Source organism: Ceratotherium simum, chromosome X (assembly GCF_057802395.1).
Source record: "Ceratotherium simum simum isolate JZ-2026a chromosome X, ASM5780239v1, whole genome shotgun sequence".
In the NCBI taxonomy this organism is placed as follows: Eukaryota; Metazoa; Chordata; class Mammalia; order Perissodactyla; family Rhinocerotidae; genus Ceratotherium; species Ceratotherium simum.
This window is the reverse complement of record NC_141940.1, coordinates 98,358,370-98,382,914: the sequence shown is the minus strand read 5'-3', so window position 1 is coordinate 98,382,914 and position 24,545 is coordinate 98,358,370. Positions and strand designations below refer to the sequence as shown.

The 24,545-nt window shown below is 36.3% G+C and overlaps 1 protein-coding gene across 4 annotated transcripts in view; it reads right to left on the bottom strand.

Moving 5' to 3' along the window:
* The window catches only part of RPGR (retinitis pigmentosa GTPase regulator), a 53,523-nt gene that overhangs the window by 19,486 nt on the left and 9,492 nt on the right, over positions 1-24,545 (bottom strand). For 2 of the 4 annotated variants that reach the window (XM_087427050.1, XM_014791069.2), the window contains exons 7-14: positions 22,365-22,523; positions 17,774-17,929; positions 14,582-14,706; positions 13,373-13,558; positions 12,257-12,428; positions 7,297-7,394; positions 6,544-6,609; positions 3,016-3,972 (exon numbers count right to left, since the gene is read on the bottom strand). In XM_087427050.1, the coding sequence (XP_087283176.1) occupies positions 3,016-3,972; positions 6,544-6,609; positions 7,297-7,394; positions 12,257-12,428; positions 13,373-13,558; positions 14,582-14,706; positions 17,774-17,929; positions 22,365-22,523 (1,919 nt within the window). The remainder of the gene's footprint in view (positions 1-3,015; positions 3,973-6,543; positions 6,610-7,296; positions 7,395-12,256; positions 12,429-13,372; positions 13,559-14,581; positions 14,707-17,773; positions 17,930-22,364; positions 22,524-24,545) is intronic. The other 2 variants (XM_087427049.1, XM_087427048.1) reach the window with 1 other exon arrangement.

Sequence of the window (24,545 nt, the reverse complement as noted above, 5' to 3'; positions counted from 1 at the left end):
GTGGAAGATGAATGTCCACATCTTTAACATTAATAACTTGAGTTTAAGAGTTTCTCATCTCCTTGGAGGTTTTTCCTTTATGAACTCCATTTCTGTCATCCACCTTATTTAATCATTTTGTCTACTTTTTAAATAACCATTTTTTGCACAAGAATTAACAAAAAAGTATTAATTCAATTCTACTAACACTTAATGAATGTGGTAGAATTTGGTAGAACACTGCAATGCCAAAATCAGCATATTTGGTTAGTTAGGAGAAGCTACCAGAGATCCTTGCAGCTAAGACAAAATTTACAATAGTTCCTAAGGATTTCTTCACTTCATATTCTAGTCTTTCTCCTCATATTCTTTCTCATTCATGGAGAACCAAATGTGTAAAGAATTCAATTAGACAAAATTCACAGGAAATTTAACATCAAAATCCTCCTTGATAAAAAAGAAATCCCTCACGTCCAAGATATGGAACCGACTAGGGAAGGAACTCATTTGAAAAGGAAGCTATGAATAAAAAACAATCAAACTAGCCACATCACATTCAATGAAAATTTTAAGGAAAGACTGAAATTACTCTAGTGGAAATCTAGCCTCTCTAAAATTCGATATCTAATATTAGTTTATCTTTTCACAAACAATTAATGACCATATACATTTAATTTTTATTTTACTTGAAACATTCTGACAAGCAGCAAACAAAGAATTACAGAATAGTCAAGAAGAATACATCAAAGGCACATAAGAGATACTGGGAAGGAAGGTTCTGACAGTATAGTTAAAGCTCAGAAATTAAAGTAGTTCAGAAATACAGAATTACAGAAGACAAAAGATGTTAAAGCTGTCATAACTTAAGAACAATATTTTATAAAAAACTAAATTTTAAAGTGTAATTTTTCTTCCTTGAAAAATTTCTTATGCAAATAACAAACATGATAGAGTAAACCAGTCTGTTAGAATGAAAGAATTTACGAGTTACAAGGGGCTATAGTTATCCTGTCATCTATCTGATCCACTTCACTTTAAAGATGAGGAAACTGAGGCCCAATGGGTAACTTTGCCTGGCCAATAAATACTCAAAGTTTTACATACTTCCCGAATATACATTTAAGTTAATCTCCATTTCATTAGATATACTGCCATTTGCCTAGACAGTAACTAAAAGAGATTACATTATTAGGCCCTAAGCTCTGAACCCAGCTGTCACCTGGTAGATTGTTATAAAAAGGACACATAAAAAGTAAAAAGACAGCACTATTTTTTTAATGTGAATTCCTTATTTTAGCTTTAGAATACCATCCATTCTTTTAAAATTATTTTATGTGGTAGGAAAATAGTAATCATAGACTGAAAAAAATTGCACTAACATATTGATAAGAAATTACGTTTTTATAGCCCTTAAGGATCTGTGCCATTTTTAAAGGGACTGATTTGTATACACAAATAAAATACTCCTACAATACACTCCTGTTTCCTAAATCTGTCCTTAATGAGGAACATATAATGTTAATTATCTGCTATGACCTTTTGATATTTTCTACTTATAGATTTATAATTTGGAGGAAAAATACACCAAAACGTTAGTTTAAGAGGAGCCAAAATTTGCCAGTGCCTTGTGTTGTATTTATCGGTCAGTATTGTACCACATGTAAAGTAACCATGACATAAAATCAATTTAATAACATGTATTGAGTGCCTATTATGTGTAAGGCATTCAAATTGTTTGGCTGGACATAATCAGGTCAAATTTAAAGTTTGTTACTTCAATTCCAGATAATGTGGTAATACATTATTCCAGAATTTTTTTGAAGCTGGTGGCCCATTTTCTAAAAGTTGTTTTGACTGCACTGGCATTTTGAACCTCTGTACTTCATGCTCTTTTCTCTTTCCCTCTGTGTTAGTAATAAACTTTTTTGGATATGCTTTATCTTTGTCGTATTTCACAGATCCTTTCATTGTGCTCACTTTGTTGAACTCTTTTCCTTCACCCTGTCTTCCCTGCCTTTCACTCTCTTCAGCACCTGTCTCCTGGTATTTTCCCTCCTCTTCCTCCTTGTCCTCCTGTTCGCCCCTCCTCCTGTTTTCTTCCTCTTCCCTCTCCCTCATTTCTCCTTCCTTCTTTTCCCTTTCCTCATCTTCTCCCCTCTCCTTCCTCTCCTCCTCCTCCCTCTCCTTCCTCCCCTCCCCTTCTCCTTCCTCCCCTCCCCTTCTCCTTCCTCCCCTGCCCTTCTCCTTCCTCCTCCCCTGCCCTTCTCCTTCCTCCCCTCTCCTTCTTCCTCCTCTCTCCCTCCCCTTCCTCCCCTCCCCCCTTCTCCTCTTCCTCCCCTCCCCTTCTCCTTCCTCTTCCCCCTCTCCTTTCTCCCCCCTCCTTCTCTCCTTCCTCCTCCCCTCTCCTTCTTCCGCTCCCCTTCTCCTTCCTCCTCACCATTTCCCTCTCTTTTCTCCTTTTCTTCCTCTTCCTCTCCTTCTCCTTCCCCTCTCCTTCTTCTTCCTCTCCTTCTTCCTCTTCACCCTCTTCTTCCTCCCACACCCCTCTCCTTCCTTCTCCCCCTCTCCTTCTTCCTCTCCCCTCACCCTCTCCTTCTTGCTCCTCCTCCCCCTCTCCTTCCTCCTCCCCTTCTCCTTCCTCCTCCCCTCTCCTTCCTGCTCCTCCTCTGCCTCTCCTTCCACTTCTCCTTCTTCCTCTTTCCCTTTTCCCTTCTCCTCCTCCCCTTCCTCCTCTTCTCCCTCTTTTCCTCCTTCTTCCTCCTCCTCTCCTTCCCCCTCTCCTTGCCCCTCCCCTTCCTCTTCCTCCATCCCTTTGTTTCTTTTCACCTCATGGCCTTGTTCCCTCTCCTTTTGTTCCTGTTCCTCCTCCTCTTCTAGGTCTTTCTCTCCCTTACCCGGGCTCTCTATTTCTCCTTCTCCCTTGTCTTTCTCCTCCTTCCCCTCCTCACTTCGCCTCTGTTCCGCTCCTGAATAACCTCCTCCACCTTCAGGTGCATCCTCTGCCCCTTCCCCTGACTTTCCCTTTCCTTCACTCACCTCTGCACTGTCTGTAAGGTCATCTGACAGGATCTCTGCTTCCTCCTCCTCTTTTCCTCCAGGGACCTCCACATTTGCCTCATTTGCCTCTATTTCTTCCTCCTCTATTCCACTTCCTTCTGAATCCTCTGCTCCTTCCCGTTCCTCTGGGATCTCTGACAAGCTACACTTCAAATCATATTTTTCCATGAATTTGGACATTTTGCATTCAGTCGCTTCCTCACGTGCTTGTTCAATAAATTTTCTGCTATACCACAAGTTTTGGTCAATTTCCACTTCATCATCCTCTTTCTCTCCACCACTAAATTCTATGGACTCAGGCTGCTCGAAGCCGTCAGCTGTACCCTGCTGACTTCCACTTTCACCTTCCAAGTAACTGTCTGGCTCCTCCACAGATTCTCTTTCACTGTCAAAGATCACATCTTGCTTGTTCCTTTTACTTTCCTTAACAAAATCTTTATTTTCTTCATCCTCAGTATTCATGTCTCTATTTGGTAAGTCATCAAAGAATACATTAACATTTTTAATATTCTCTTCACTTTTTCGTCTATCTTTCAGACCTGTCATTTCAGCCAGACCAGTTTCCTTCTGAGAGATTATTTCTTCTGCTTCTGAATCCTTCTGACTGTGTCTTCCACCACTTTTCTTTTCTATTTCCTTACCACCAGGTGGATAAACACCACGCTTATTTTCACGTCTAAATATCTCTTTTTGCAAACCCTGTGCACTGGTGTTGGACTGAGGCCCAGGCTGGCCTGAGTCATTACCTATGTCCTCATCTGGAAATGCTTCCATAGTCATAGCTGCTTGAACCATGTATATTCCTTTTGCCAAAAGCTGTTTATATGCTTTCCCTTCTTTCATTTTTTTGGACATCTCTTCACTTTCATGTTCATTACTATCATCATTTTCAGTATGTGCTGTATGCTGCTTCAGTTCCTCAATTGTTTCTTGTTTCTGTAAATTTTTTGAAGTAATCGTCATACTACTATTAGTTGACAAAGGTAACTTATCTACTACAAAATACTCCAAGATTTTGCAGTATTATTAGTTTCACTAGGAGAATAAAAATGTCCAGTTTTACCAGACATTTTGCTCAGATTTTGTTTTTTTGGGGGGGATAATTTATGCCACTCTCAGTCTATGGTACATCTAATTTTGATTTAGTAACATGTATCTGTGTTTAACTTACAAATTCTTACTACCTGCCTTAATTTCGCCTTTACTCACAATACCATCAATATTTATTCTCTGTCCCTTTTCTTAATCTGAATCAATTCCTAGATATAATACATTTACACTGATTTTGCAAAATAGTTAGAAAATGTACACTTCTCTTGCATGCAGTGCAGTTCAGTTTAATTTTTTCTATCTTCTCTATTGTCTTAATTGTCAAATTTTGATTGGTCTTTTGATTCCATGAAATTTACAAAATTAAAGAATATAAATGAAAATATGAAATTTTAAAAATTGGAAAAAATGAATAGCGTATTTCTAGAAGAAAAAATCTGAAATGAAAACTACAAATGAAATCTTTTTATTGATATACTAAATAATAATGAATATATTTTTCTTTTCAAAACAAAATCTTTGAGTCGACCCTCTTCCTCTTATCTATTATATTTTTAATTATAATAATTTGCATACATAAAAAAACCACTATGAGGAAAAATACTTAAGGTAAAATGTAAGGTTTTTATAAAAACTATGAAATTAAACATTGAGATTTAAATGATATATTAAGAACATGAAAATAATTTCCAGCTGGACAAAACAAGGCAAAAATCAAATTGTCGACCTAAATTCAACAAGCTAGTGGGTTGAAATACTCGATGACTTTGGGTCTCTGGATAGTAAAACTTCACTAAATCAAATTTTATAAATTGTGAGGAGTGCCAGGCCCAGGAAAAGGTAATTTTTTGCTGAAGAAATTATTAAAAGAGCACAAGTTAAAAGTTAATGTATAGAAATACTAGAATAAATCTTTTTTTATTCACTAAAGTAGGCCTGGTAGGGCCTCTACTTAAAAGGACCATGTGAAGTGTAAAATATATATCAGTTTAAAAGGAAGTGCCTTCCATATGAAAGTGGTAGTTTAGACTGAAATTATCCAATTTCAGTAGCTACTAGCCACTTGTGGCTATTGAGCACTTGAAACGTGGCTGGTTCCCATTGAGATATGCTATAAGTAAAATATACACCACCTTTCAATGACTTATTAACATAAATAGAATGGAAAATATGTCATTAATAATTTTTATATTGATTATAAAAATGATAATATTTTACTTATATCGGGTTAAATAAAATATATTACTAAAATTAAAAAAAAATAAAAGGAAGTGTGTTCCTTTTCTGTTTGTTCTAGGTCCTATTCTTTAAAAAGTCACGATTCTTTCAAGAGCCCTAAGAGAGACAGAGGCCCAGTTGCCAAAAATGATTTCGAAATGTATGTGCCTTTATTTCCCTAGCACAATAAAGCAGCGCAGAAGACGCAGAGTGCAGGGTCTAAGAGAAGAGGAAGGAAAGACATAGGAAAGATGTCTGCTTGGAAGTATAGTCAGTCAATAAGTGAGTCAACATTCACTGAGTTGCCACAACTGTGTGAGGAGAACAGCTCTCCTATATTCAAAAGGAATACTGTTATTCAGCACGCTTCTCAGTAAAATACAGATAAGACTAATGAGGATTGGCACTAAACTTTTATAATTTAGCAAGATTTATCTCGCATTTCAGTGACTTTGATTTTAAGGATTTTTAGCTTAACAATGTGGCAAAGGCACTAGAAAAATAAATTTGATGTTTTCTATAGCCTTCTTCCTTCAATTTACATTTCTCCAATTTATTTTTCTAATCCCCAAACTCATCCTTTCACTCTACTGGTCTCAAAGCCAGAAAAAGCAAAGAATTTTAGGACAGGCCTTTATCTCTCCAGGGTTGTGAAAACCACAGACTATTCCTTCCTCTTGCTATTCATTTGTTATTTATTAAAGGTCTCTCTTTATCACTCATGTAGTTTCTGACTAATTTCCAAAAGTTTAATCTTTTTATGCTATTGATTCCTTGATAAATTAAAGCCCATTATAAGCGTTGGAAAAGCAACTATCAAACATTTTCACAAAATTTTAGAGCTAGAAAAGATGTTAATATTATCCTGTAAGGTCAGCATAGTAACTCACCTAAAGTCTGAGAGCCACTCTGATAAACAGTAGCCTCTTCCAATACTTAAGAACTGTAATAATAATCTTTTGCCTTGATGGTAAGAAAGTATGGCTATTATGACTTGTTAGTGACTCCAAAGAGCAAATTTCAGCAATGAAATTCTGTCACTCCAGTTGCATCACAGAAGATACACACCAATAGAACAAGCCCCAATGGAGGCTATCTACATTGTACTCCTCTGTCTTCTAAATTCTCAAGTAAGCGAACGCTTACCTTTCTTATGTTCTTTCCAGAAAGCTTTCAAGAAAACAAAACAATTTAAACTGTTCTTACCCATCATAATGAAAATTACTCTCTATATTATACCTTTTGTTTCTGAATTGGCAATAATTTTAATGACTTGTCATTGGAATTCAGGCTCATCATATGTGTCTGAAATAAATAAAAAATATATGTTCTAAAACAGAATAAAGACTATATACATGATTATATATTTATGCATTCTAAAAATATATATACACAAATAAAATTAAAACAAAACAGTTCAGATAGTAATATAATCAACTCTCAATTGCATACTACTTATGTGAGGATCAAAATGAATTTTATTGTATAACCTATACCTCAATAAAGCTGATTTAAAAATAACAAAAAAATGAAACAAAAACAAAACCAAAAAGCTTTTCTCATGCATATAGCAGTACAGGAGTACATATACACACAGACACACACATACAAATACACGATGAACTAAAATTAAAATTTATATCTAGATAGACAAATAAGAGGGGCCAGCCCCATGGCTTAGTGGTTAGGTGCGCGTGCTCCGCTACTGGTGGCCCGGGTTCGGATCCCGGGCGTGCACCGATACACTGCTTGTCCGGCCATGCTGAGGCGGCGTCCCACATACAGCAACTAGAAGGATGTGCAACTATGACACACAACTATCTACTGGGGCTTGGGGAAGAAAAAGGGGAAGAAAAAAAAAAAGGAGGAGGATTGGCAATAGATGTTAGCTCAGGGCCGGTCTTCCTCAGTAAAAAAAGAGAAGGATCGGCATGGATGTTAGCTCAGGGCTGATCTTCCTCACAAAAAAAAAAAAAATAAGAAAACCATTACCATGTTTAAGACATCAGTAGTTTCTCCAAGGCTTTCTAAATCTGCTGCTGAAGAAGTGTCTGTTTCCTTCCCTTTGGTCATTTTATCTTGAAAATAATCTGAATGATTAAAAGGAAAAAGAGAAAACCAGATTTCAATGGAAAAGTGAAACACAACTGGACAATAAACAGAAATTATTCTGTAATATAAAGTGCAGGTATAATTTTACGAAAGGTCCTTTAACCTCATGTTAAGGGAATTGAACAGAATTCATTCACAGTGATAATAGGTTTTAAAATCTCTTTTTGAAAGTTTAAAGACTTTGATGCTGATGAGGTAATGACTACTTCATTCATATGAACAGGAAACACTATTCCTTTGGGATAAATACTACCCAGGTATCAAACACTGTGATAGCCAGTCCCCAAAAAGGACCCTAATGACCCGCATCCTCCTGGTATGCATACCCTTGTGTAGTTCCCTTCCACATTTTATCAGGTTTGTCTGTATGGCCAATAAAATAAAGCAAACATAATTGTGATGTTATTGTGGCTTATGTCTTGGCCCCACACATTCTCTCTCATTCTCTCCTGGATCACTTGCTCTGGGGGAAGCCAGGTTGTCAGCACCCCTAGGGAGAAGCCCATGTACTGAAGAATTGAAGCCTTCTGTCAATGGCTATTTGAGTGAGCATGGAAGAGGATCCTCCAGCCCCAGTGGAGCGTTAGATGACTGCAGCCACATCTGAGAGTGTGCCTGCAACTGCACGAAACACCCTGAGCCAGAACCCCTCAGCTAGGCTGTTCCTGGATTCTTGACCCTCAGAAACTGTGAGATAATAAGTGTTGGTTGTTTTAACCTGCTAAGTTTTAGGGTCATTTGTTATCTAGCAACAGATAACTAGTACAAGCACCTAGAAACCTTCATGGAAAACTGCAAGGCTATTACGTCATAAATCAGATAACTAAGAGCTATAAGTGCTATTTGACCTTACATTTTTCTCAATTACTTCATCCCCCGTTTAGCAGCCACATATTTATTTGAGAGGAGCTCCTTAATGAAGTCTTCGCTAAAAATGCCAGTTCGCATTGATCTCTCCCTTGTGAACTCATTCAATTCAAATGAACAAATAATCAGTTTGTATTTATTCCATGTGAGGTACTATGCAGAAGATATCAACTTAAGTAACTCCTAATTCTTAATGAACTTATAGTCTAGAAGGGAATATAACATATACGATTTCGAGGAATGAGAAATCACATCTGAATGTTGGGAATCAGGAAATGTTTCACTAAGGAGGTGTAGGCAAGGATGAGTAGAATTCTGAGAAGCAGAGATGGAGGTGGATGGGGAAGAAAACGAAGTCCAGTACTAACAGAAGCAGCAGAATAGCTTGTATTAAAGGTTTACCACGTGCTAGAAATACGTGCTTTTATACATATCGGGTTGACTCCATGGTTGTATGGAGAGGTAACTCTGGCTTGACAAGAGAGGTAAGTATTATATTCCCATTTCACAAATGAATAAATTAAGGTTCAGCGACCTTTTCAGGGCCAAGTGTCAATCTCAGGTCTGTCTTGACCTCAGAGCCTCTCTACTAAGTCTGACTATGAAGAGCTCAGTTTGATCAAAATCAGGGGTCAGCAAACTTTTTCTGTAAAAGGCCATATAGTTGACGTTTTAGGCTTTGTGGCCGTATAATCTCTGTCCTAACTACTCAAACTCTGCAATTGTAGTGTGAAAGCAGCCACAGACAATATATAAAGGAAGAGGCATGACTGGGTTCCAATAAAACTTTATTTACAAAAACAGGTGGCTAGCAAAATTTGGCCCATGGGCCATAGTCTGAAGACTTGTAACCTCAGTTAAGGTTATAAAAAGATTATCAAGAGACGAAAGCAGAAAAGCAGGTGGGAGTTATATGTGGAAATTTACACTTATTTTCAAAAATATTAGGGATTCTCTGAAGACACTGGAGTAGATGGGAACTAAGCTGTACCTGAGGAAGATTAACATAAAAAGTGCTAAGCATGATACATTGGAGAGGGCAGAGAATGCAGGTTTGGAAAATAGATAGTAGATCATTTAAGCTCATGAGCTTGCTTTATACTTGACTGAGAAAACAGAAGTCATCAGATCTGATCTGCTTTATCTTCTCACCAACAAATGTACATATTTACCTACATTTTCCTGTTAAAATGTCGGATGTATCTTTCCTCTTATCAAAGATGCTCTGTAAGCTAGCCCCTCCTGTCTTCTCAAGAGCTTTGCAACTTTGGTTATACACTCTCTCTCATGTGTTATCAATCTCTCCTGGACTACTGGCTCATGTCCATTAGCATACAAATATGCTCTAATATTTCCCATTGACCCCACATCTCCCTCTAGCTGCCTGCCCATTTCTCTGCTCCTCTTCATGACCAAAATATGCAAAAGAATTATCTACACACCCTATCTCCTCTTCACTTCCTCATTTCCCATTCTTGCCTCAACTCTTAATACTGGCTTCTGCCCTGATCTTCCCCTGGAACTGCTCTTGTCAAGATCACCAGTAATCCCCAGGATGCCAAATCAATAGGATGCTTCTTTGAGCTCTTTTTCCTTGACCTTTGAGCAATACTTTGAATCCGTGTCCCTACTCTCTCCTAATTTCCCTCCTCCTACCCTACTGGCTAACGCTGAGGAAGGCTTCTTTGCTGGCTCTTCCTCCCTTACCCTATAAACGTCTGATATTCTCAGGACTAAATCCTGGGTTCTCTTCTCTTCCTACTCTACTCTCTAATAGGTGATTTCACCAACTTCTACAGATTGTAAATATCTCTGTGTTGATGATTTCCAAATTTATATCTCTAATGCAGACCTCTCTTCTGAACTTTAGGTTTGCATTTTCAACTGCCTGCTTGATAGTTCTGCCTGGATGTCTCACAGGTATCTCAAGCTCAATTTTTAATTTTTTTACTCACACTAGTGAACCATCCTCCTGCCTAGGAATCATCCTTGATTCTCCCCTTTTCTTCACATCTGTGTGTAATCCATTAGGAAGTTTAGGAAGTTCAGTTGGTTCTATGTCTAAAATGTATTTAAAATCTGCTCCTTTCTCTCCATCTCAACACTGGTTCATACAACATCATCTCTTGTGAAAGGTTCCTAAGTATTCTTCCTACCTCTAGTCTGGCCTCCCTACAATCCACACAGAGGCAAAAGTGATCATTTTACAATGTAAATTGGATTGGAGCACATCACCCCACAGTTTAAAACTCTTGAATGACTTTCTATTGCACTTAAGAAAAACAAATCAAATAGGCTTCTCACAGCCTATAAAACCATGAATAATTTTTCACTGTCTCTTTCTCCATCATCTTGTCCTGCCTTTTCCCTCACTCTCTAGCCCCAAGAGTCTTCTTTTTCTTATAAACTGCCTCCAAGCCTTTGTCTATATTATTTTCTTTGCCTGGAATGCATATATCCTTTCTCTTTGTGTAACTATCTTTTTAAACCTTTGTTTCAGCTTAAATGTCATCTTCTCAGCAAGGTCTTCCCTGACCTCCTCCCCTCCATGATAAACAGTGAAGTCTGCAAATAATTTAGAAAAACTCACATTATATGTTGGATATACCTTTGAAAATACTTTTTACTAGGACAGTTTTAGCAGTCACGAAAAGATAAGGGATGGTTTTTCCTTTTGATCTGGCTACAAAATTCTGTATCTCTTCACATTCAAATCTCTTGAAGTGGGAAACAACTTCCCCCAACCCATAAACTTCTTTTCCTTGTACACACTGTTGTCAGAATCTACTTTTCCTGCATACAGGGCTGAAGAGGGCCAGTGATTCTTATCTCAAAAGGAAACATACAAAAGTCGTGGGTGAGATGCAGGAAACTGGCTCATTATCAAGGTCCTATTTGTAGATAATATTCCATTCCCATGGCCCACAATTCTTGCCTGAGTTCCTGATCCTTTATTACCACAACTTTTCGCCTAGGTTCCTAATCCCAAAGATACTAAAAATTATCTGTGCCATGGTTCTTAATCCCAGATTATCTTCTTAATTCCAAACCTACTGCTTACTCTGATCTCCTGGTCCTGGCTTCTTGTCCTGCCCCTATCATCTGAGCACATCCCCTGCAGTAACATATATACACTCCTAAGATACACAAATGTCTGTAAATGAAATTATTTAGAAGAGGTGTATAATAGCTGAAGAGTTGGGATTACAATTTAAAATATGAAATCTATATCTAATAGGCAGTGAGGTAGCGGTGTTAATAATAACCATGACTATATTTATTAAGGGGTTTCTAGAGATGCTAGGCTCAATGCTAAGTATTTTATATGTCTTATCTCATTTAATTGTCACAATCACTTTCTAAAATACGTATTATTAAATTCATTTCAAAGATAGGGAAAGTGAGTCTTAGAGAAATTAAATTTCCCAAAGTCAGGCACATAGTTACTAAATGTCAGAGCTGGCATCTGACCCCAGATCAATTTAACTCCATATCTCATGCTCTTAACCACTATGCTATACTGCCTTATATGTAAATGCAGAACTTCTCATAGGTCCAGAAAATCTGCATTCAAGTCCTGTTCACTTCATTTATAAGCTGAGTGACCTTGAGTAAGTCTCTCAATCTCTTCAAGCCTTGCTTTACTTATCTATAAAAATGAAGAATATAACTCCCACCTATTTCATGGAGTTGCTTCAGGGTTTAAAGGAGATAATGTAAGAGAAGGTACTATATATGCTACGCACTGTTCTGTAAAGATACGCTGCTGTTGTCACACGGAATTTTTAGGGTCACTGATGACACTTTCTATTTGTCAGAGTATTCCTGGATTTCAGTTCAAATGAGAAATGTCAGTCTCTAACTAGGAAGAGAATAATTTAATAAATTGGAGAAAACATCTTAGGATAAACATGAAAACAAAAGGAATGAAAGGTATATTTCTCCCAAGAGCAGGCAGAGTATCAAATGTTACCTGGTTCCATTGGCTGCATGGGGCTCTCCTTTTCAGGTATCATTTTCTCTGGCAGATTTCTTGCAGACACAGGGAAAGGAACTGAATGCGGGGAAAAACAAACAGGTAGTTCGGGAGTCTCTTCCATCGTAGATAGTGTTTGTGTCATCTGAATAGAATCTGGGGATTTCTCCTTTAAAATAAACAGGTTAAATAAACTGTTAGATGACATTATATATTTAATATTGACATAAACTACCCTGCGGTTACTAAAAATATTTGAGAGACTTCATAGTTGGCCAATATCCCACAACATTCACTTTTTAATAATCCCCAAGGGCTCAAAAATGTTTTGTTCTGTTGTCTCTATATCTAAGTTGTTCTAAACTGTCAATTTGTAAGCCTGTTTTTCACATGGTGGGGAAAAGTGTGTGTATATTTTCTCTACCTTCCCTGAGAAACAAAAAATTACTCATGAGACATAAAGAAACTACAACTACAAAATACTTATGGGATATTTCTCAATCTTTCCATATACACTTTCTCATAATAAAAAGCCAAACTTAACCTTTACCTCAAAAGGAATAGGTTTTAGAATTTTTTAAAAAAGGAATGTCTCCTTTAAAAATTATTTGGCACTTTCTTTTTTAAAAAATATAAGCATCATTGAAATAATAATTTTAAAGCACATAATGAGAATCTCTAAACTTAACTGAAAAAGAACATTCCCTTCCTCAAACTGAAGTCCTTATTTCTTTGTTTTCCACATTTCATTGTTTATAGTGTATAACCTTCCACTGCTCACAAGGTATAACTAACAGATAAAAGCAAAGAAGTCAATCCACATACAGTTGAGAAAGCAACTCAGCATTTAATCTGAGGTGATAAGACAGTGATAAATACCACTGTCTATAAGGAAAGGTTAGACATGATAATTTGAATTTTCTAATTTGCGTGTTTAACAGCTTAACTCTGAGTTTGCTTTACAAGTTTATAAGCCCTCAACTCTAATCATTTTACTTAAGAAATTTATCTGAGAAGTCTCTTCTTTGATTTAAAAGGAAAATGGATTTTTTTCTTTCAGTTTTCTTTGCAGTGCTAGACAGTACTATTATATAGAATAGGCCACAGCTGTACCCTCTCCCTTCGCCGCACACGTGCCGATAAAGTTCTATGCAATACGTTCTCTGAGGTCAGATCGCTGATGGGTAGAGAAGTCGCTGCAGGTAAGGAAGAGTCGTTTATTTCATCTAACTCAACTTCTTCTGCCACATCAAGCCGCGGAGTGGCAAAAACCAGCATGTGACATCCGCCACAAGCAACCTGTAGCACAAATCCACAGGTAAATTAATCGACATTGGCTTCAAACGCAAATGGATTTTTAACAATTTTCAGCTAAAAAACACTTATTTAGTGGTAGACTTTCTAGACTGATTGTGTGTGTCTCTCTCTCTCTATATATATATAGATACACACACACACACACATATACACAAATTATAATATATATTCTTTAAACACTATAATTGAAACATATATTTTTGGTATAGCACTTTTAGAATGATCTTCCCCATGAGACTATAAGCTTAGTGAATGAGGATTTGGTCACTTTGTTCATCAGTGTATGCTTTGTATTCCTCATACTCAGTCCAGTATCTTATCTTGTACAGACCAAGGATTCATTAAATGGCTGTCAAATGAAGGAATGGAAGTGTTCTATAGTATGAGGCACTGAGTCTTTGGAGAACAAATTTCAAGTGATATTATCATCACCAAGTAAAAAGCATTTTCAAGTCTATAGTTCTTATCCGGCAAAAGTGTTAGAAATAATAGAGATACAATGCCTGATGGGGATGACACTGAAACAATACCTTCTTATCCAAATAACATTTAGCCAATAAAACATATTTTCAAAACCCTTTATTATCAGATTATCTTATTATCAGATTTTCTCAGATCTCTTTATCAGGATTTGAGAGTCTTAGTAATATCTAATTCAGCAAATATTTACAGATGACTATTGTGAGTAAGGCACTCTGCTGGGTGCTATAGGAGTAAAGTTTCCAGGCATGGCACAGTCCTGGCTCTCAAGAAACATATGAGAACGAAGCAGAAGAGTCAAGATTAGGGCAAAAAGGAAGATGTTAAAGGAGGAAAATTAGGAAAGTGACAGACTTTCGGGGTGGCATGATGTCTAACATTTGGCTTTTAGAAAATGAGTATAATTATTAGATATAGCCATGATATTCTTCCATACAAACATAAAAGTACTTATTTTCTATGAAATACTGAAAGACTCAAACATAGGAATATGAAAATGTAAAAAGGGAAATGTGATGCCCTTACCAATTGAACTATGAACCTCATAAAATTACAGCACAAAGTGGGAATGAACTGATTGGTAAAATTCTCCAGTCCAAGTCCTAATTTTCCATGTCGACCATCTCCAAAAGTATACATAAGACCTACATCTAAAACGCAAACAAAAAGAGAATTATAAAAGTGTTACTTGTACGGATCTATTTGTAAATAGACAAATATATAACTTACATTGTAATTATAATTTTCCCCTCAAATTTTGTATTGAATTTACTCTGATCCATGGAGGTTTCCATACTCTTGATGATCTCTGTGGTCCCACACATAACATTCATTAGGCAATAGATCCTCCGAGAATAAATCACTAAGCCCTTGGTGGTTTGTGAAGTTGAAACCTAGTCGTGGGAGGCATTGTGTGGAACAGCAGCAATCCAGCAGGAGATCTCATGATACACACATTCTTCTCAAGGGGAAGGAGATTTTTGTATTCTGACCCCTTACACATCCCAATACAACCTACTTTCTTTCTTTTTCCCTCAGGTCATTGACTAGATCAGTTTCTCATCCTTGGCACTATTGACATTTGGGGCTGGATAATTCTTGGTTGTGTGGGTCTGTCCTGTACATTTAGAATGTTTAGCAGTATCTTTGGCCTCTACCTACCAAATGCCCATAGAATACCCTTCCTCTGCAGTTGTGACAATCAAAAATGTCTTCAGACATTGCCATGTGTCCCCTGGGGGGACAAAATCACAACTGGTGGTGAACTACTGGCTTAGATCAATCCAACTCTCTCTTTTACTAATTCTGCTCCTGGGCTGTGGAATGCTGCTGAAGGAAATGCCATAAATCAACCCTGCTGACTAGTCCCTATACCAATACCGGGTCTGCTATATATAGCTGGGCCCATGAGGATGAGTAATCTTGTTGCTTTTCTCCAGTTAACCCTTTTGCCCACTGCCATAGGTACTCTTCTGAACCTTCACTCCTCGAGCCCTTCCTTCATACCTTCCATCTCAAGGGGGGCAAGTGCCACAGAAGGAGAAGTAAAGGAAAGAGAGCCAGTATGAGTGCAGAGGAGGGGATCTCCCTGTAGTCCAGGGATTAAGGAAGGCTTACAAACCGAAGGCTAAAGGATGATTACGGTTTAGCTACAAGAAGGGAGCAAAGAATCTTCCAGGTTGTGTCAGCAGTATATACAAAGGCTCTGAATCAAGAGAAAATACAGCACAATCAAGAAGCTGAAAGGCAACCAATGTACCTAGAGCACAAAGGGTAGAGAGGTATGAGATGGGTCTGAATAGGTAAGAAGGAACCACATCACAGAGGACCCTATTAGTTCATATGAAGGACTTTTGAACTCAATATCTTAATGGCAATAATAAGCTAAATGAATGGTTTTAATCTGGGAAATGATAAGATCACATTTGGGGACTTAGAGTTTAAGAAGGCAAAGCAACTGCATACTAAGAAAATCCAAGAGAATTGACTGGAACATGATTAGAAATAATAACATAACTCAGTAAAGTGGCAAGTTCCAAAATTAATATTCAAAAATAGATTCCCTATAAATAAGCAATAACCAGTGATTAGACTCCAAATTTAGACTCTTATAATTCTTACTATTAGGTATTTATTTCCTTTCTTTATATATACTCCTTATCATCTTTTTCCCTTCTTCCTCCTTCTTTTGATCCTGATTTCTTTATCCAAAATGCTTTTTAAAGTTTGTCTTTTAATTTTATTATCTTTAGCCAGAAAAAAATAAACTCTGATCCGAGCTACCTGATTGCACTTCGAACCTCAGAGAGCTTTTTAAAACAAGTCACTGGCTGTAATGGGAAACTGGCAAAAACTTACAGATAACTTGCTACACAACTCTCATTAGTCCTGGAGGAAAAAAATTCATAACACCTGTCCCTTGGAAAGAATTCATGAGCAAAAAGGCAAACGAAGTTAATGTTCAATTATTTGTGCTATAACTTCTTTCATCAGGAGGAAAGGTATTATGAAAGTTTAACCAAATAATCTAATTGTATGTTAGATGATCCATAAAAAGTACATACCTACCATCAATGGCAATTTAGAGTTGATAAAAAAAATGGCAGTAAGGACAGAAAAACTGAGATTAAGACCCTGCAGTAAGGGATACATATCAACAACTCTTCTGGGACTATGAATGAATAATAATTCTTTACATTCTACATAGTTCTATTTCATGCTACATTAACAAGGACATCAATACTTGAAAATGGGCAGGTAGTTCTCTCTGAAAGGTTCTTTGGGGAAAAAGGAACAGTGTATGGTAGTACCTTGTATTCGCTGATTCCTAGTTCCCCTAACCAGATACCATTAGGTGGGCTACGTTGTAGCAGTAGCTTTTTTAGAAAGAAGGAAAAAAAATGTAGAAATACCAGTATCTGGATTATTTCAAAATACTATATGATTTCTGACTTTTTAATGCCTTACTTCATTTTTATATAGGAATGTAAGCAAGAAATAGTGAAATTACAGAGGCTTTTGTTCCAAAGCAATTAAAACTGTGGAGTACATCAATTACCTACAAGTAAGTGAGTGAGTCATTTTTAGGGGAGAATTTTTATTGAGTCCTATATTAGCAGCACCTAGTTTCTGAGGTTGAGAAGAAGGCCCAAAACAGCATCTCCCTGGATAAAAGAGAAACTACAGAGCAGAAGATCTAGAGGACCCAGGTATTCACTTAGTGGTCTTTGAGGTGCCTGCCTCTCTGTCACTGTGGAGAAAGCAGGAAAGAGTTACTCCTGAAAACGCCTCCTGGTGGCAAAAGCATCATAAGAATTTACTCAGCCAGAACGTAGCTCTGTCAGATTGAAAAGGGAGACTGTTTTAAAGTAAGCTCTTTCTTGTAAGAATTTTCCCTCTGGCCTAAGCAAAGTTAAGGCTTCAAATTGATACAATTTCAAAAAGATTCCAGCTTTCTGCCAAAGTATAATACTATGGTCTTACCTCTGACAGTACTGACATATTTTGAAGTTCTAAATCTTTGGATCATTTACGATGATTTTAAATTGAATTAAAATATTAAAAAGGAGTTTACAACTTTATACTTTGGCATATTAAACAAGGAATTCCATTTTCTCAGTTATTAATTATTTTGCTTAAGTTAGATACATTCATTCCATATAGTATTTATTTTGTAATAAACATTTATAAACATTTAATACAAATTCTGATCTGTACCTGTTATCAAAGCTGTGTGATTTTCTCCACAGGAAATATAACTTATTTTCTGATCCTTAACATGCTCAATGACTTTGGGTTCTGAAGTCTCAAAAAGAAAAGTGCCAAGACCCAGTTGACCAAACTGTCCCAGCCCAAAAGTGTATACAGCGTTCTCTGAAAGGGAACAGGCAAATACAAGAGAAGGATTGCAGGGAAGCAGACGCTGTCACCATTATATCCAGAAAAACTGTGATATTCAACATTTTACAATGAAGGTTAAGTGCCTCTGAAAGAAATACCCATGTAAGAATACCTAATACTTAAGTATACATTTCTCAAGGATGAAGGAAGAGAAAAATGACAAGGCACATAATTGTAAAAATGATGGCATGGGTCTGATTTTATCTTTTACATATAACCATAAAAGGAATTGCTAAAGACACGTAAATCGGTGAACTACCTAAAATGTCGGTCTAATTATCACTCAGCTCTTTAAAAAGCAGCAATTGTCATTAAGCTAATTCCTTTCCCTGCCTTAAATAAAAAAATGAATAGTGTTTCTTACAGAAAAACTCCTTACTTTTAAAAGTAGTTTAATAGAATAATCTACTTTATAAAACAACCTCAGAGGAGAATTTGCATGAGAATTAAAACTTACAGTAGATATGCTAGATTTGTTCACAGGTAAAGTTCCTTTATTAGGAAATGCAATAATAATGAAAGGAGGGAAAGAAGCTTTGCTCTATATTAATATTTTTAAAGTGATTCCAAAGGTCCTCCAATAACTTAGTAAATATTAGCTCCTATATTCTCGAGAAACAGAAAGGCACAAAAACAGAATAAATGGGTGGTGAGGAAGGGGTCCTTTTAGACACACAACTCTCACTGGCCCCTGCATTAGGAAGTACAGTATTTATTACTTAGTCTACTTCTCCATAGTTCAACACATTGCCTCTCCTGCTACAGAAGGAAGAGCAAGAGCTTTGGATTCAGGCAGGAGCCCAAACCTTTATTATCACTAGCCGTGGCAAGTATGTGGCAAATAACTGCCACAGCTACTGATGTTATAATCCCCACCTAATAGAGTTGCTGTGAGGATTAAATGAGAAAACACTCAGGCAGATTTTAAAACATAATAGGACATTCACTTGTAAAGAACATTTTTCTAAAAAAGTAATAATCCAATCAACTCATCTTATTTGGACAGTGGAGGATACCAATGAACACATAACTATCTATTGTCATATAGTTTTACATTTTTTCTGTCTAAAGAATATTTACTTTGTAAATAAGATACAGAGGTATTACTTCTTAAAGAAAATATGCTGTGTCAAGGATATGAAGCCACACTGAGGCAATGGCAAAACAGATCCTTATTTTGGTGTAAAAAATACCATCTCTCAGTTTAATTAATAATCACACAGCATATCTCCAGTTCTGAATGTTCAGCTTAATAGTAGAATGTTGGATAAATTAAAACAACTGTCTATCTCTAGCTGGCCAACAATTACTTGAAGTTTCTTGGGCTGTCTGATATTAGCCTGTGAAATTAGGCCGTTTAGGCAGCCTGAATCACGTTACAAAAGTTTTGTTCCTTATCTTGTTAGGCTCGCTTTCAGGTGCTTGGCTGATTAGTGATGATAAACAGTTTCTATTTTCTTTAAATAATCTAAGACTCTTTTATCTAAGGACATTACATATAACAACTAATGTAACTTTTGGTCATATCACCTTTGTAATGTTTAACAATGTAATTCAATGTTAATAAATACTACTATATTAGGAAAACAGATTTTACTAGTTGGCTTCAGATGAGTATTACCCTAATTTCACAGAATACATTTGATTTCATGATTAATGAAATCATTGTTGCCCTGTAGAGATCTTAAGCTTGTCCAGACATAATCTGGAGAAGCTAAGATAAATTCTTATTTTCCTTTGGATCCAGATTTCATTGTGGACTCCATCTCATGACCAGGACTTCGTCTTTTGGTAACTGCTGCAGATGACACACAAAATTACATCTACCACTCTGCCTCATTTAGTGTGTCCCAAGTTCCAGTCTGACACTGTCTCAACAATAGTCCATTGTTTCCTCGACCATCACTACAACCAGTAGTTGTTATTTTCTGATCTATCATAGTCAAGTGTAAATATTATGTTTTAAATAAATTCATCAGATATGAACTAAGTTAAATTATCGTTAAAGTATTTTAATGAATGATACTCAAATAGATTTTAAGATCAGAGTTACAGACATAAGGAAAAACAAAGCTGGGGAGGGCCTCCATAGAATCATCTAATTTAAGCCCTTTCCTTTAGTGAAACGAATGTCTGGAACAGATGATTAGCTATTCTTTCCTTTAAGGTCTTGCAAAGTATTCTATAACTCTTAGATATTCAGTTTAGTACTTAAACTGATGATCCATACGCTCTTCAGGTCCATTTATTCATCAGTTAGGACTAAATATTTAAGATTTCTGTCCATACTGTGCTCTAGAACACAGGTTTATCACCAGGGCTGGCTCATAATAAAGTTCTCACAGGTCCATGGAGAAACGTGAAAAATAGGCAAGGCAAAGTAGTAAATTTTCCATACAGATAAATTTATACAATTTAAGTGGATGTCTTTTATTATAAAATCAAGAGCTTTTTAATTTTTGTTTTGAAAATGCCTCTATTTTATGATATAATGGTGAAAACAGATTGCATTTTTTTTGCAATGTTCATATTTAGCCAAATGCAAATCAGAAGATGGCAACCATCTGTTGGTCCTCATATTCTTTTTACAAAATCAAAATAAAATAAATATTAATAAATAATATAAAAACTTTACTGGTCTGCAAGATCCCAAAATCTGCAAAAATCTGGAGAAAACAATCCATTTCTGGCAACATGGTTTTTAACCTTAAAACAAAGTCCACAAAAAGCTAAATGTCTATAATATTGCAAGAAAATATCATTCTTAGCTGCATTCTTTATTTTAAGTATAATTAAATGTATCATGGATTATCTTGGTGCCCATTTCTATGAAAATATTTTATACCATATGGTTGAATGACATTATTATTATGTAATCAACATTTGTGTCCTTCAAAATAACCTTCAATCACCTAATAAATTAACTTCTACAATCTTTGTATAAACTACAGAAAATACATAACACAAAGAATAAGTTGCATTTCTCCCTATAGAATGAATTTTCAGATAATTTATAAAGATTAATTTTAAAGTTTAATTCCTAGAATAAATCTTTTTGAAATTACATGAAAACTTATTTTATTAGCAGAAATTTTAAAAAGTCTTAAACCTTAAAAGTAAAAAATTATTTTCAAATTTAGAATGAAGGCTTTGAAAAAATTATTTCTAACTTTGAAAAGATTCCATCTAGAAATTGTAATTCTGGGAAATCATAGCTTAATAAGCATGACTTGCACTATAACAAGAAGTCAAGGAAGAATGATGTAAGAGAGATTATGATAATCTAAAGATAAAATATTGCTCAATCATCTTGCAACATTAAGCATTATCATCTGAGAATTAGATATTATTCAAAATTTGTCTAGAACACTTCTAGCTTTGGGTTAGTGAAGATTAACTGGTGACTTCAGAAACTGTTAATTTCTTTTTGACCAAAAAATATCATAATAATTCACTACGCAATTGCATTACCTCTACACTTCTCATCTAAAATAAATCTAACACTGAACAAACTCGGGAGCATCAGTTTCGTAAGCATATTTTCAAGTACTAAGTATATTTTAATATATTGACAAGAATCCTGAGAAATGACATGTCATACCAAATACAAAATTCAGAAGCCAAAAGTGACATTACTATTAAGGTTCTAACTTCCTTTTATTACCTGTAATTTAAGATCTTAATACCTTTTAATGAATTACTATAATAAAACATAAAAATCACAAAGAAATCACCAAGTTAGACATTGTGAATGTCACAAAGAAAAGAATTATCAACGACATGTAGAAAATAGTACCAACGGGGAGATTCTCCATAAGAAGGTATTTCAGAAAAAATAATGTCAATTTTAGATAAATATGAAATACATACACATGAGAAAAACAGTTTGTTCTTGAAAATAAGCTAAAAACATGCTATTTGCTACCACTAAAGTTGTTAAGAGCATGTACACATCAATTATGCTAGCAAAAACAATTCAACAAGATTCATATTTTTCTACTTAAAAAAATTTCTTCCATAGGCCAGAAATGTATATTAACTATAGGAACAAAAAGTGGAGATCTTAATGGAAAAAGATGCAAGGCCAACTTATATGACATATCTAAAATAGTCAAACTCATAAAAGCAGAGACTAGAATGGTAGTTGCCAGGGGCAGAGATAGGGGGAGAGGGCAGCTACTAATCAATGGGTATAAAGTTTCAGTCATGCAGGGTAAGTTCTAGAGATTTGCCATACAACAACATTGTGCCTGTAGATAACGACACTGTATTGTACACTTAAAAATCTGTTAAGAGGATGGATCAGATGTTAAGTGTTCTTACCATAATAAAAAAAATGAATGTAAAAGAAAAATTTTCATTAGCCACCACAGAAAGTAGGGAACAGAGCAGCAGGCTCCACATGTACCTGTGAGAACCACTGTGTGCCCTCCACCACAAGCTACTTGGATCACTTTCTCGGGAATTCCAGGCACCAGCTGGGGCATTCTGTGATTCACCAGCAGCTCACTGGGAAGACCTAACTTGCCAGATTCAGGTTCTCCAAATGTGTACAGTTCTCCCTCAGCTATTGAAGGAAAAGAACAGTGATCAATGACGACATGAATACGAACAAAATACTGGTCTTTTTGGTACATGTTCTCACATTCAATAAAAATTTAGAAAATAGCAACTTAATAAATTTGACCTTTCTTGAGATATTTTTATGGCATGGTAAGGAAATCTAGATTTTCTTTTCCCCTTGATTATTCTAATCCAAAATCTTCATGAAGAATTCACGATCATCACTACTAACAGCTAAAAAATTATTTCAGCTATCTCACAATACATAAAGAAGATGATCTTATTCCTATTTACTTTTTTTTTGTGAGGAAGATCAGCCCTGAGCTAACATCCATGCCAATCCTCCTCTTTTTGGTGAGGAAGACCGACCCTGAGCTAACATCTATTGCCAATCTTCCTCCTTTTTTTCCCCTTTTTCTCCCCAAAGCCCCAGTAGATAGTTGCACGTCATAGTTGCACATCCTTCTAGTTGCTGTATGTGGGATGCCGCCTCAGCGTGGCTGGACAAGCGGTGCCTCGGTGCGCGCTCGGATCCGAACCCGGGACGCCAGTAGCGGAGCGCGCGCATTTAACAGCTAAGCCACGGGGCCACCCCCTCTACTTACTTTTAATAGAAAAAAATGACTAGACATTAAGCCCCCATAAGGACATGGATTTTGTCCTGCACACTACAGTATTGCAAGAACCTAGCAGTGTGTCTAGTACATTAAACATTTAATGAATACTTGTTGAATAAATGAATAATTGCTTTTATGAAACTTGTTTTAGAAAGCTCATTTATGTGTGAAGTAAATATGTTGAGCGAGCCTTAAGATAGCAGATTTTACTCAGTCAGATGGCACTTACTCCAGAAAGACTTTCTTATCAAGGAACTTGTGACATTTAATCACTGCCTTGTCCATACTAATACTAATGATCTGCTTCTGTTCTCACACTTATCACCCTATATTATGACTATGAGCTTCTTCAAAGTAGGAACTTTACTCATTTCTATGAGTTCTAGAAAGCAAGAATTTAAAACTTTTATAAATACATAACCTAAAATAAAGAATGACAAAGAACATATCACCATTGGTGTGAAGAAAGAGGTAACACAGCACATTTCGTTGCTTATTATGTGTATGTCTCCAAGAGAACCATGACTGACCATTGACCAACCCTTGGGAATGTGGCCCTAGGACTGTTCTTGATGTTGGTGATCGATGATTTTGCTATGTACACTTGGACAAATGAATCACGCCAGCTTTGGTTCTTAGGGTTGCTTTGCATAAACATCAACATTGATGATGTACACCTGGTTTCATTGCTGAGGGACCTGAGTTTCAGCTGCTGTGAACTAGTTGCTAGTAGGATGTGTCTACATGACCAGCCCCCCTGCATAAAAGCCTCAGACTCTGAGAGAGTGGGCTTCCCTAGGCAGAGACATTGCACACACATCCCTGTACTTCACTGCCAAAGAGAAAGCATGTCCTGTGTGGCCTCGGAAGAGGAAGTACTAGGAAGTGTATGCTGGACCTCTCTGGAGGATAAACATCATTTTCCTGTTGCATTTGCTCTGTATCCTTTGCTGTAATAAATCTTAGCTATGAGTATAACCTGCTATTGAAGCTTGAGAGTCCTTCTAGCAAATCAGAACTTAGGGAAGTTCTGGGACATACAACACACATGGTATGTGCCACTTAAAACTTGGTCAAATACTGCAAACAAAGCTATACTGACTTGCTGAGTTAATCAGCACAGAAATTAAAGTTTTCTGAACCACAGTTTTCTAATGAAGTATTTAGCAAACACTGGCACAGAAGAGGTGCTCAGTTAAGTCAGCACCCTTTCCCTTTTTCCCATGCCTCTTGCCTCTCATATGAAAAGAGTTACTAAGTCCAGATGCGTTTCTTCCACTTCTGTCTGTAAATTCCTGCTGCTCCTCACTCCTTAACATGAGTGAATTGTATGGTATGTGAGCTATATGTCAATAAAGCTGTGTTTTATTAGCTGTTTTTAAAAGGTACAAAAACAAAAAACAAAACAT